General features: G+C 45.2%; 1 protein-coding gene across 2 annotated transcripts in view; it reads right to left on the reverse strand.

The window, feature by feature from the left end:
- VXN (vexin) overlaps positions 1 to 14,751 on the reverse strand; it is a 45,508-nt gene that overhangs the window by 19,083 nt on the left and 11,674 nt on the right. Inside the window, exons 2-3 of one of the 2 annotated variants that reach the window (XM_019498710.2) lie at positions 13,236 to 13,497; positions 5,416 to 5,471 (exon numbers count right to left, since the gene is read on the reverse strand). In XM_019498710.2, coding sequence (XP_019354255.1) covers positions 5,416 to 5,471; positions 13,236 to 13,302 — 123 coding nt within the window. In that variant the 5' untranslated portion in view covers positions 13,303 to 13,497. The remainder of the gene's footprint in view (positions 1 to 5,415; positions 5,472 to 13,235; positions 13,498 to 14,751) is intronic. The other variant, XM_019498714.2, reaches the window with a different exon arrangement.

The raw sequence follows: 14,751 nt of genomic DNA on the forward strand, positions 1-14,751 counted from the left end.
GACAGCCCTGCTCAATACAGTATGGGACGGCCAGGGTGAGGGAGAATAATTATCCTTCATCAATGTAGACCATGTGAAGGAACACCTTGAGAGGCTGGACACCTTCAAGTCAGCTGGCCCAGACAGTTTACACCCCAGGGTACTTTAGGAGTTGGCAGGCATCATAGCTCAGCCACTGGCACGGATCTTTGAGAACTTGTGGCGCTCAGGTGAAATGCCCGAAGATTGGAAGAAGGCCAATATGGGGCCTATCTTCAAGAAAGGGAGGAAAGTAGATCCGGGACACTACAGGTCTATCATCCTGACCTCTATCCCGGGGAAGATCTTGGAAAAAAGTATCAAAGAGACCATTCTTGACAAACTGGCTGATGGCAACATCCTGAGGGATAGCCAACATGGGTTTGTTGCAGGTAGGTCTTGCCTGACCAATCTCATCTCCTTCTATGACCAGGTGACATCACCTGGACAAGGGAGAAGAGATGGATATCATATATATTGATTTAAAAAAAAGCCTTCCATCGGATGTCCCATGATCATCTTATGGAAAAATTAGCCAACCATGGCCTCAGCTACATCACAGTCCACTGGCTGGGGAATTGGCTCCGAGGTTGGACCCAGAGAGTGGTAGTCAATAGAAGTAAATCATCGTGGTGTGCCGTGACCAGTGGTGTCCCCCAAGGCTCCATCCTTGGGACTATGCTCTTTAACATCTCTATTAATGATGTGAACATTGGTATCAGAAGTGGACTGGCCACGTTCACCGATAACACCAAGCTTTGGGGTAAAGCCTCCACACCTGAGGACAGGAGGATGATCCAGGCTGACCTAGACAGGCTCAGAAAATGGATGGATGCCTGATGGCATTCAACGCCAAAAAATGCAAGATACTCTACCTTGGGAAGAAAAACCTGCAGCACACTTATAGGCTCGGCAGTGCTACGCTTGCTAGCACCATGGCCAAAAGGGACTTGGGGGTCATGATTGACCACAAGATGAATATAAGCCATCAGTGCGATGTCGCAGCTGGTAAAGCGAGCAAAACTCTGGCTTGCATCCATAGATGCTTCTCAAGCAAATCCCAGGATGTCATCATCCCACTGTACTCAGCCTTGGTGAGGCCACAGCTGGAGTACTGCATCCAATTCTGGGCTCCACAATTTAAAAACGAAGTGGAGAAGCTTGAGAGAGTCCAGAGGAGAGCCACATGCATTATCAGAGGGCAGGAGAACAGGCCTTATGAAGCTGAGAGCCATGGGACTTTTCAGCCTGGAAAAGCGCAGGCTCAGGGGGGATCTGGTGGCTGCCTATAAATATATAAGGGGTGTACATCAGGATCTGGGGGAATGTCTGTTCACCAGAGTGCCCCAAGGGATGACAAGATCAAATGGTCACAAACTCCTCCAAGACTGTTTCAAGCTGGACATAAGGAAGAACTTCTTTACTGTCCAAGCCCCCAAGGCCTGGAACAGAATGCCGCCAGAGGTGGTGCAAGCACCAACTCTGGGCTCCTTTAAGAGACATTTGGACGTTTATCTTGCTGGGATCCTTTGACCACAGCTGACTTCCTGCCCCTGGGGCAGGGGGCTGGACTCGATGATCTATCGATGTCCCTTGTAGTCCTAATGCCTATGAAATCTATGAAATCTATGAAGAGAAAAAGCAAAGCAGTTAACTCACTGAGGGACATAGGGGTTATCAAAACTAATCTGGTAATCTAGGTAAATGGGATAAGAATCTGTAGACCAGGAGTGGACAATTATTTGGGCTGAAGGGCCACTTAAAGAGTTTTGATGAGCTGTTGAGAACTGGAGGGTGGGGGCAGGTGCTGACCTGGCCTCAGCCCCCCCATCACAGCTGTTTGCACCACCCAGGGAGGTGGTGAGATCCCAATTAATCCTACTCATTTCTGTCTGCCCTGCACACACTGCTGGATGGAGCAGGTGGGTTGGTGGGTGCCCTGGCCCGTCTGCCCCACACCCGTTGCTAGGGACACTCGACAGAGCAGGCAGGCAGGGTCTCCATGGAGATCAGCTTGGGACCCCCCACAGGCAGGGCGTGCTCAGCTAGACAAATGGGCTGGGGCCACGGGCAGGAGTGTTGTCCAGAAGCAGGATGGGCAGGTAGAGCTGGGGCCAGGGCCAGGGCCAGGGCCAGGATCACAGGGCAGTGACAGTGCAGGGCCAGGGCCCAGGACAGAGTCATGACCTGCTCCCCACATGTCCCTGTGACAGGCACTGGTTCCTTGGGCAGCGGCTGGCCCCTCCATGGAAATGGCACCTGTCACAGCGATGTGTCGGGAGCAGATCCCAGCTCTGCCCTTGCTCTGGCCACACCTGCTCATCCCACTTCTGGATGCTGCTCCCTGCCTGACCATGGCCCCATCCCATCCACCTGGCTGAGTGTGCCCTGCCTGCAGGGGTGCTGGGCTGCTCTCCAGGGAGACCCCACCTGTCCTCCCGCTGTGTCTGGTGCTAGCAGTGGGTGCAGACCTGATGGGTCATGGTGCCTAGGCAGCAGGATCTGGTCTGGCTGTGGTGACAGAGACACTGGCAGCAGCAATCAGAGTGCAAGGGCAGGAGCAAGCCACTGCCGCCACACATGCCATAGCTTGGGCTGCTCTCCACACCTAGGCTGGGTAGGGCCGAGGGACCCCCCTGTGGGTCAGACAGATTCACTTGGTAGGCTGGATCCAGTCTGCGAGCCCTATTTTGCCCACCCCTGGTTTAAACCATACTTAACATTATCTAGCCTGTGGATGATTTCTTGGTCTGTTTCCTGCTCTCTCGTAGAGTGTTCATTTGAAATGGCTGACGTAACCTTACAAATTCAATCAACTATATCTATAAATCACTTAGCACTACAGTGGCATGCTCTAGTGCTGGGGCTATGGAAAAACTTGGCAGGTTTCCAGGCTTTCCGCTATTTTTGCCCTTGTCAGGCATTAAACTTTTGCATCCATTATGATTATCAGAGTAGCAGACCTTGTCACATCCCCATCAGAGCTACAGTGCTAACAGTCAACAGATGCTCAAGTGAAAACCAAGATAACCAGTCTTTAGCGTTTTACGGGAGAAGAAATTAACCATTACACCCTGCTTAAAGGCAGGTATTTTCCAGCACATGCAATGTATTTGGATGATTATGTATTAACTGCACTCAGCTCCATTAAACTGAGACAGGGAAAGACCAGCTGAAAGGTCTGATTGTGCAGTTATTTATTTTAGAAATCCCTGGTTATTCCCCTAATTACAGAACACAGATTATTTATTCCTTATTTTATCAACAGTTTTGATGGAAAATGATCAAATATTTCATTCTGATAAGGGTACGTTTTTTAATTATCACTTTGACTAGTACATATGATTTCAATTTATTATATCACATTACATTCTATTGAAATTAAAAACTTCAAAATACATGTATTTTATTCTGTGAAAAATTCTGAGACTTGACTCTTGTCTTGACTTGGGACAAAAATCAATTTTCCAAACCTCAGATTTTCTTCTGGGGTGCAATTTCTGTTTTTCAGCCAACTTATGACCAAGGATTATGGGAATGCACATCTGTGAACTGTTTTACTCTTTCAAACAACAAAGGTCTGACATTTCTCCTCGACTGGACACTTTTGGCATTCATGTTCCATTTAAGACTAACTTTTTTAAAGTAGTTGTATGTGATGGACAGACCAAGCATATGCTGATACTATGCAGGGCAGTACTGTTCAGGAGCACATGAGCAAGATATAAGTGAGCTAGTTAAGGTAATGGAAGCTGCTTTTGTGCGTGCCACTTCATCTGGACTAATTACCCTGGCTGAGAAGCAGGGCGTATAAGTCTGAGCAGAAGGCAGTATTAGTGTACCTACACTGTTTGTGGCATCTCAGAGATGGTTAGCTCTAGTATGACTGCATTGCATTGCACTGGGCTATGAAGGCAAAGCCCAGATGTGTCTACATGTGCAAATAATGTGCTTGAATTTTCTGCACTGAAAATTCAGGCACATTAAACTGCACCCTGACATGCATATGAATGTGCACCTGTTGGGAGCAAATTTGCTCCCAGTGGGTGGGTCCAGACGAGCGTGGACGTTTGGTTCTTGGGGACAAGTTGTATCACCACCTTGCACCGCCACTACTTGTTCCCAGGGAACACCTGTGCCGCATGCACTTTGGCGCGCAGCAAGTTACCCTGGGTGGGGTAGGGAAGGCTGGGGCCAGCACTGGGCTGGCCCCAGCAGCCTTACCTGAGGTCCTGGCGGGGCCACCTGGAGCTGCTGCAGTGACAGTTCTTCCACGCAGTGCCTGGCCAGCAGCCAGAGCACAGCTCTAGGCAGCCTGGCTCCACTTTTGAATGGTGTGTGCTGCCTGTGTTTGGGCTGCTGCGTTTTTTTTTTCCCCACAGGTTTTTTTGACCGGGGTCTAAAAAAACCCATGGGAAAAAAAGGTGGAGCAACACATGCACAGGCAACATGCCCTGGCAGAACAGAGAACATCTAAATGTGTGGTATGTGGCACAGCAGACATGTTTGCGGTGCCACATACTGCATGGCCATGCTTGTCTGGACATGACCAATGGGAGCAACTCAGTCCCAGGCTGCTCCTGCCCTGCTTTGCCCCCCTTCAGCAGCCAGGGGGAGCTCCAGGGTCCCCCAGGTGCCAGTCCTGGGCTGGCAGGGGGCATGGGGGTTGGTTCTGGCCTCTGCGGGGTAGGGGAGAGCTGCCTAGCAGTCCGGACAGCTCTATCCTGTAGAGATTGGGATGTGTCCTGATCTCCATGTGGCTGGGAGGCAGCTGCCTAGCAGCAGGGAGGGTTCTCCCTGCCCTGTGGAGATTGAGACAGGTCCTGATCTCCACGTGGTTGGAAGGCAGTATCCTGCTGAGCTGGGACAGCTCTCCTTGCCCCCTGTTGCCTAGGCTGACTGGGAGCAATTTGCTCCAGGTCAGCGTCTACATGTCTGTTTTGGCACATTAGTTTAACACACCAATTTCTAATACTTGTATCTACTAGGTATTCATGTGGTGATGTATCTTTGCTTTGCCTGCCTTCCAGACAGATTACCCCACCTGCCTCTCTGCCTGCCATGATTATTATTTTTTTATTCATGTGAATGATCCACACACTGCTTCAGAAGATCTTTTTTTGGCAAGTTCTGAAGTAATTGATTTCATTGTAGTGCATTATGTTCATTTGGAATGATAGTGAATGGAAAAATAAAGCACCAATGATTTGGAAGCGTTCAAACAACCTTTTGCCAAACACTTGCAACTTTCCAAAAATTCTTTCCCAATTCCAGATACCATTTCATCCCTATATACTTTCCAAGTTCCAGCCTTAAAAGATCTGCTTCCTATTATCCATGGCATTTCCAAGGACAAGCTAAGCCAGCATAAATAAAAAACACTGCTGTTTTTCTTACGCTCTTTGCTAGAATGCGTTGTGTGCCTTTGACTTTCCTTCTGGCTGGACTGCATGCTGCAAAGAGAACAGAAACATGATCAGGGCAGTTATAGCAGACATCAGAAGCAACAGCTTCAGGTGCAGATGCACATTTAAAATGGTCTGTTAGGATGCTTTTGTTGGCTTGCAATGGAAACTGGCGATTTTTGCTTTGGTGCAATATGACCTGAGCTCATAAAAATGTGAACACTTATTAATTAATTAATATTAAAGCCTGTGCTGGATCCTCACCCTTTTTGCAGCAGAGCTGAGACAGCTTAGCTTCCATGTTCGACTGAAAGCCTGCTAGAAAGCTGTGGGTCCAATGTACCACTGGCAAGCCTGGAAGTGTGTTCTGTCTAATGTAGCTGGCACATTAGGAGCATCAGTGCTGCCAATTCTCATAGGTGTATCACCAGTCTTGTTGCATTCAGTGATTGTCCTGAAGCCCTGCACAATGCTGTCATTACATGGGAATCCAACATTTCACTTTAAAATATATGAATTTCTAGCCTTCAGGTTTGAGGAGAAAAGGTCTAATATCTCAGTGCCCCTTAAAGGTTCAGGAACCAGAAGGCAAAATAAAAGGAAACCACATTTTTATATTGTTGTAAAAGCCCCTTTCATTATTTTAAAGCCAGTTTCATGATTTTGGAATGCCTGGCATTGGAGGTGCTGTGAGAGTGATATAAGCATGCACTTGAAAATAGTGTATGTGCACAGCATGAAGAAGAAAGAAAACAAATTCAACAGCAACTTACTTCAGAACACATTAATTTTGTCATGAAATACAGGAAGAGAGGGCAAAATCTCTGTTATAGCTGACAGTGCTTGTTATTTTAGAGTGGTTTGATGTCTTTCTCAAAACCTCCAATAACTTTATGCAGAGCAAGATGCCACTGGTAGAAAGAGAGCCTTCAAGACAACTGCACAGAATGTGCCATAACTGTTTGCTCTCTTTTTTATTAGGAAATAAAAACATGCAACGTTGCCTGGTAAAAACATTTCTGCCAGACTTTTTGATTGCTCTCGCCATCATATTGTAAAGTCAACAAGTTGTCAGTATCTTCACTACAACAGTGTGAAAAATTTATGGCCAAACTCAGCTGGTTTCATTATACACCTAAAATGCAGTAATGTACTTTGTTTCAGGCCCAACATCTTAGGGTTGGTTTTGGTTTTTTTTAATGAAAATGAGAGATGGGCTTGAGTCATGGTGATTCAGATACAGGTGATGGAGCTGCTGTCATGGCAGATACTGATTTGTTACTCAGTTAGGAAGATATAAATATAGTTGCCTTTTTGGCCTGAGTGGTTAATCTCTATTCGGGATCTGGAGGTGAATTGTTAGGAGAAGGACTTGATTATATGAGTCATATACTCCTTTCATACAATCCTATATATGTATAAAGAATGGACACAGAGTTTTGTTTTCCTGAACAAAGTAGGAACAACCAATAGCAGGAACTTCCCTGTTCCCAATTCCAAACCTACCTTTCCAGCCAACGCCCCATCCAATAGAAGCTATGCTCCTGGCCTCTTTTCAAGGCCATTCTACCAGTCCTCCTCTCACTGTCCTGTCTCACTTCCTGCCTCTGACACATACAGATGCACAGAGCTGCAACCCAATCAATGCCCATGCATTTTTTCCATCAGTTCCTAGGAAGACCTCTGTTTTTTCCACACAAAATTATTTTTTATTTAGACCTGCTTGCCCAGTGCTTTGGGAAGTGTTTTTTATTGTTTCAGTTATCTCAGTCCAGAAAGGAGCTTAATTGCTTCTTTCATTTAGTCAGAAGGAAGGGTGGTTAGTAAGCCCATCAGGTTGAAAGAGGTCTGTGGTTACGGCTGAGTGAAGTTTTTTCCATCAAAAAATGCATTTTTGGCAATAAAATCTCATGGCTTTGTCTCATTATTACTGGAAATGTTTATGTCAAAAAAATTTGACAAGTCAAAGCATTTTATTTTAACGTTTCAAACATGACACTTTCAACTAGTTTTTATCAAGACATTCCCACCAATTCTATTCTTGTGCTTTTAAAAAGCCTTTTAAAAAACAATTGATGTCTAAGCAAAATGCTCCATTTTGAATCAAGTCAAACTTTGCAGAGAAATAATTTTTGACTTTTCAATTAATTATAATGAAAGAAAATCTGTTCAAGTCGGCCCAAGTCACATTTGAATCCAGTTCCAGATTTTTAGGTGGGGCTGGAGTGAATGCAAGGAGAAAGCTGAACCAGGCAGGCCGAAGCTCTGGTCAAATTGAAATGATGACTCACCACATTAGTGTTCATAAGTAGGAACAAACATCAGTATAATATGAAGAATGAATCATGTAATGCTGGATTCTGGATTTCTCTATAGCATTATCAAATAGCATGGAGGCTGCTCACTCATCTCCTCTTAATAGGAATACACAAAGCCATATTAGGTACCCAAGTTCCTTTTATATGAAATGAATTAGCTTAGATCAGGGGTTTTCAACCTTTTTTAATAAGTGTACCCCTGGCAGCTAGACACGGAGTGGGGAGGGAGGATGGTGGCGCATGGCTGGACATGGAGCAGGGGGTGGTGCGTGGCCAGACGCGGAGTGGCAGCAGCATGGGGTGGTGGATGGCGGCAAGCTTCCCACCCTCCCACACCCCACCAGCATCCAACCACCCAGGTGGCGCTTGTGCTGCTGCTCTCACCTCCCTGGCCCTGCTCCCGGGAGGCGGCAGTGCGGGGTGGTGGGTGGTGCTTCTCTGTCCCCACCTGCCCGCGTGTACCCCCTAGGGCCTTTCCAAGTACCCCCGGGGGTACATGTACCCCCATTTGACAACCTCTGGCTTAGATGGTTAGGACTGGCAGGAAGGGATTCAGAGTGGGAGTAGTGGCACAGTGGCACTCCCCTTTCCAAGGTGTAGTTGGGGAGCTCTGATTCCACCCATCCCTGGACCGCAGGTCCCCTGTGGAGTCTGGCCCATGCTATGTGAGCAGCAGCCAGGGACTTTTATTAAGTCCCTAACACAGATAAGATGTCATCCCCTTCTTAGTGCCCCTCCCTTTCCTTCTGTGCTCAGTGGCACCTCCATTCATCTCCCTCTCTATTTATACTCTGAGCAGCAACAACCTCTGCTGCCACACCCTCCTTGTCTAAATCCTGGATCCACCTATGAGGACTGGCATGTACAACACTCAGCATGCTGAGCAGGGGATGCCCTGAGCTAGATGATGGGAAGCTGAGTGTGTGGCTAGAATCCCACCCCTCTGCTAGACTTAGCGAGCAGTTAGAGCCTTAGCCACAGTCCTGGCTAGGTGCTTCTTTGAGACTGGGATTCACAGCCCAAAGCCTCTGCCTAGGCATATGTGCCAAAGTTATGCCTTAATATATGGGTGACTGGCAGGGGCTGTGCTACCCATCTTTTGTACTGAAGCCTAAAAGAGATAGTACCTGTAGGCTTCCACTTGAAGCTGGGTCATTAGGCAAAAAGGAGTATAGCAACCATGGTACCAGAAGGAGAGCAGGCAAGAGTGGGGGCTGACTGTAGCCCTATGGGAGAGGGAGACTTAGGTTCCACTCCCCACTGATGGAGTTATTTCTGCTTTTAATGAAGGGCTGTCTAAAAGTTAAAATGCATAAACAGTCTTAGCAGCATGGAGTTCAGACACACCTCTCTGCCAAGCACTTCCTGTAGCCTAGCTCTGGGTACCTCCCAGATGAGAGATCTAGAACAGTGTTGCATGGGTCACAACTCAAAAGTGGGTTGGAAGGATATATGGCTGAACAGGGAACTCCAGGAGATTTTGGGGGCAAAGAAAGAGATGTATAGGCAATGGAAGCAGGGAGCAGCCACCAAGGAGGAATATATCTCCCTGGCGTGCTATTGCAGGGAATCAGTTAGACAGGCCAAAGCTGGGCTTGAGCTCAGGCTGGCTTCAACAATCAAGGACAATAAAAAGTCCTTCTTTAGGTATATAGTGGGCAAAAGGAAAGCTCAAAGCAACATAGGGCCCCTGCAGGACAAATCAGGACAGTTGGTGGTTGACGCGGGGAAAAAAGCAGAGCTCTTCAATGAGTTCTTTGCTTCAGTATTTCTATGTACTGACCAAGCCAATTCCCCCACCTCGATCATTGACTGATGTCCATATGGCACCAGTCCACCTACGGTTAGTTCTGAAATAGTTAAGGAGCTCCTGGAGGAGCTGGTACAAGTCAGCAGGCCCGGATGACCTCCATCCACGGCTGCTGAAAGAATTGGCCAGTGTCATAGCTGAGCCACTGGCACAGCTGTTTGAGCACTCATGGTGCTCTGGCCAGGTCCCTGAGGACTGGAGAAGGGCCAATGTGGAGCCCATTTTCAAGAAAGGGAGAAGGGATGAGCTGGGTAACTTTAGACCAGTCAGTCTTACCTCTATTCCTGGGAAAATGCTAGAGAAAATAATCAAAGAGCGCATTTGTGCAGGCCCAGCAGGGGAAATGATGCTGAGGGGACCTGACAAACCTTGTAGCCTTCTATGACCAGGTCACACACTGCCTGGATGAGGGTGCTGAGGCTGATGTCATCTTCCTGGACTTTAGGAAGGCCTTCGACACAGTTTCGCAACCTATCCTCATTGGGAAGCTAGCAGACTGTGGAGTGGATGCCTACACGGTCAGGTGGGTGGCAAACTGGCTTAGGGACCGCATCCAGAGAGTGGTGGTGGATGGTTCCTTCTCAGCCTGGAGGGAGGTGGGCAGTGGGGTCCTGCAGGGTTCGGTCCTTGGGCCGATATTATTCAATATCTTCATCAGCGATTTGGACGAGGGCGTGGAGAACACCCTCTCTAAGTTCACTGATGATACCAAGTTATGGGGCAAAGTTAGTACACTGGAGGGCAGGGAGCAGATTCAGGCTGACCTGGACAGGTTGGATCAATGGGCAGAGAAAAATAGGATGCAATTTAATAAAGATAAATGTAAAGTACTCCACCTGGGACGGAGGAACCCCTAGCACACCTATAGGTTAGGGAGTGTCCTTCTCAGCAGCTCGGAGGCAGAGAGGGATCTTGGAGTCATAATTGACTCCAAGATGAACGTGAGCCGGCAGTGTAACGAGGCCGTCAACACGGTCAATCGCACCTTGTCGTGCATTAGCAGGTGCATGACTAATAGAACAAAGGAGGTGATGCTCCTCTATGCGGCACTGGTCAGGCCACAGTTGGAGTACTGTGTCCAGTTTTGGGCACTGCACTTCAAGTGGGACGCAGGGAATCTCAAGAGGGTCCAGAGGAGGGCCACTCGCATGATTAGTGGCCTTTGTGATAGACCCTACAGGGGGAGGTTGAGAGAGCTGAATCTCTTCAGCCTTAACAAGAGACGGCTGAGGGGAGATCTTGTGGCCACCTATAAATTTATTAGGAGAGGTCAACAGGGAATAGGGGAAGCGCTGTTTACTAAGGCACCCCAGGGAGTGACTAGGAATAATGGGTGTAAACTAGTTGAGAGTGGATTTAGGTTAGATATTAGGAAGAAATTTTTCACAGTAAGGGTTGCCAGGAGCTAGAATAGGCTTCCAAGAGAGGTGGTGCTATCACCTAGCTTGGAGATCTTCAAGAGGAGGCTAGATAGTCACCTGACTGGGATCATCTGACCTCGGTCCTCTTTCCTGCCAGGGGCAGAGGGTCGGACACGATGATCCATTGTGGTCCCTTCTGACTCTACAGTCTGTGAATCTATGAATGGGTCATGAACAAAAGTTGAAAATCAATCAACAAACTTTAAAAATGGATTCTCTTTTAAAGGAGAAAAGGTGGGAAACTGTGGCTTGCAGGCTGGCAGTGTTCCAACCTCCAAGGGGCTGCTTGCCCCACCTCACCCCACACGCTAGGGGCCTGGGGCCTGGGGGCAGCGGGTTGGGAGTGAGGGTTACTGGTTTGGAACTGGCCATTGATGCTTACAAATGGGTCCTGGCACAAAAAGCCTGAGAACCACACTGATCTAGAATACCCTGGAGAATAGTTTGGTGCCTAGCCTTGTCAAGTTGGATGACTGTCCTAGGGCAAGCTGCCTACATTTTAGGCATTGCAATACCTACATGGAGGTACCTTAGAGGTTGATTACATAGATTACCTGATTTTCAGAGGTGTTATTACTGCCATTGAAAATTTGGCAGGTTTCTAGGTGCCTTTATGAGGGAGTGGAACCCAAAGTTCAAAATATTTGGCCTGCATGATGTTCCATAAGACAGTAACAGAGGCTACATAAGATTCTGTCTGAGTCCCTTGACTTCTGTGATTAAGCAGTAATGACTACATTCCTGCCTTGCTAAAATGTGTGGTCTTGGTTAACTCACCACACTGAGAATGTACCACCAAGAAAACAAAAGAAGTTACACGTAGGTGTAAAATAAAGCAGAATGCCTAACTGCCAGAGTTCAAGACAAGGGTGTGCAAACATCATTGAAATAATATGCACCAAGTTAAACTGTTTTATCATATTCAAAAGAATGATGAAATTTGCAAGGATCACTACAATCTTTTTCTGTGAAAGAATAAGGCATGAGTGAGACAAAAAGCGATCAAAAAGAATTAAGATGATTTTCCACAAATAAGATATGACTCATTTTGAAGCTGTTATTACCACCATTACCAATGGGGAAAAGTAAACAGGATTTCACAGAGAAGCGATAACTAAATTCACTTATGTCTGACAAGCAAAACCTTTAATAAGAGATGAGCACAGAAAAGTTTACCAATAAAAAAAGTTGCCCACATATCTCTCCAGCATGAGCTTACTGAATCTCTTACTGGGCAGTGCAGGGTAGTATGCTGTTAGGGAAGTACTGTGTTATTTTAATTATCTGAATGATGCCCACATAAAATACAAATGTGGGTAATGACAAAAATATTGCATATTTTGTGTCACGGGCCAAATCATTGCCTGCCATCTACCAGGGTAAACAGTGAGCAGCTTACATGACCTGCAGAAAGGACCTGCATGAAAGGGAAATCATAGTGCCAACAAACATGGAGCTATTTAAATAGCTACTGAAACAAGAATGAATCTTGGAGTACACCAAAGTGACCTACTTACATAGGCATACAGTTGCAACAGTGAAATTGCAGAGAACAGCTCAACATTTTTGTGGGGAATTTGAATTCAAGGAGAAAGATGCTTCTGAATTTTCCTGATAAAGGACATTTACATGTCGTCCACAGAATTTAAAAAGAAAACCTTTACAGTGATGTCCACATTCGTGCTTTTTATACTCTGAAAAACAAAACAGCTGAGTACTCACTGTTGTAGCTTGGAAATAAAGATGATATCTGCCCTTGCATATAGTTTTCCATGCTTTTGCATGACTTCTTTTGGAAAAAGCAGTTATTGAGTTTAAAGTAATGTGTTCAATCAAATGCAATATTTTACGTTCATCAAATGTAATTAATGTTAATCATATATTTATTCCCACAACATAGTTTTGGAAATTCTGCTTTGATGATCCAACAGAGTTAAATGCATCTTATTTTCTGTCTCACAGTAAAGAACCTTGGCTGTACATTGGCAGATCAGTGATCACCTTCTAGGTATATAAACACAAAATCAAGAACTCCCATTTTTCCTGTGAAAATACGTTACAAAGCTACCATACCTAAACACCTGCATGTATCACTAAGCACCTGCATGTATCACTCCAAAAGTAACCAAAAAGCTCTGTACTGCAAGCACAATATGGTAGAACAAACAGAGGAGTGAGTGTGTTATTTGAAATATTTCTCTAATGGCAAAACATCCTATCTAAAAGGAAATGTTGCCTGCTACTCTGGTTTTCATGTACTCACATTTGGATGAAATCACAGTGGTGAAAACTTCTAAATTTTCATCGCCGCAGCTGTAAATCTGATGCATTTTCCACTTCTCTCGACTGACTGCCTATCAGCTTCATGCAACTGCTCTGAACTTCTGGTAAATAGGTTTCACTAATCCAATCTGTCTCTGTGATCATTGTCCAGATCTACAAAGAACAGACTGATGCTGTGATCTCATCTCATTCCATATTCTTCATTGCAAAATTTTCTACTCCCATCTGTCTTTGTATGAATTCTGTTAATTCAAAGATTGAACTTGGCTGTTACTTAAGTCTCTATAAGGGTAGCAACATCTTATTTTACAAGTCTCAGTTACTACAAGTTTTGCAGAATCTTCTAAAATAAAAGTGACTAAGAAAGTAGCAAGAGTCTGTTTGGTACAGCTGGTGAATTATCAAGGAGATCTGCTATTTACAAAACTGCTATTAGGCATTATTTTGTGTCTAAGTTTAATGTTAAATATATTTCTAAATTTTAATAAATAGAAAAATCTCTTTTCCCATAGCCAATAGTTGAAACATGTAGTAAGAACAGTATATTGCTCTTCAGCTTTCTATGTCTGCTAAATTTCATACCCAGGTACCTATTATTTGACAACTAGAACATTTTTTTCCAGAAAAGATGTTAAAAGGGTTTGAAGTATTGAGACTTTTTAATCTGTATCAAAAGTTGCTGGACAACCCTGGCTCTTATACTAATCAATAGGACTTCAAACACCTCTAAAAAATTAAATGCCTAAGTGCTGATTTAGATGCCATTATTTAAAATCTTTTCGTTTGGACACTACAGAAGTGGGTATATTAGAAACACTTTAAGTAGATTTGACAGAGACCTCGAATGAGTCATGTAATTGTGATCTCTCTTATGCACTGCCCTTATGACTTGAGCATTCAGTGGCATTAATTACCAGCACACGTGCATAATCTACACAAAAGTAAACCTAGTCCCCACCAGAAATGTTAACAAATATTATTAAGCTCCCTATCTTTAAAAGTGCTAAAGAAACATGGGATGCCACTGTCATTTTAATGCAAAACTTTTTTTTAAAAGAAAATCAATATCAAACAAATTATAATCCTGAACCAAGAAATATTTCAGCTTTATGAATGGCATCCCTGTTTCATAAGCAGATGACAGAGAACCTGGTATCACTTGTTACCTCTAAGGGCAGTTTCCTGCTGTCTCAGGTCAGCAAATCTATTAGGGGACCTATTGTTACAGGAAACACTGGAGTGTTTAAAATGGTCAGTGGGATGGCAATATAATCAACCAAAAGTTCAATTAGTTTTTTATTTATTGTGCCACATGTTCTGCTTGTATGACTGATGTCATTAACATCAGGCTCGGCTGGCTTGCTCATCTGTCTCTGCCTGGTGCTCACCAAACATGAACACACTCAACAGAAGGGGAATTTCATGGCCCCAAATGGAATTGTTTATCCTTCTATTGTTCTTGTGTCAAGCAATCACACCAAATCCATTACCCACCA

This window comes from Alligator mississippiensis, chromosome 3 (assembly GCF_030867095.1).
Source record: "Alligator mississippiensis isolate rAllMis1 chromosome 3, rAllMis1, whole genome shotgun sequence".
Taxonomy (NCBI): domain Eukaryota; kingdom Metazoa; phylum Chordata; order Crocodylia; family Alligatoridae; genus Alligator; species Alligator mississippiensis.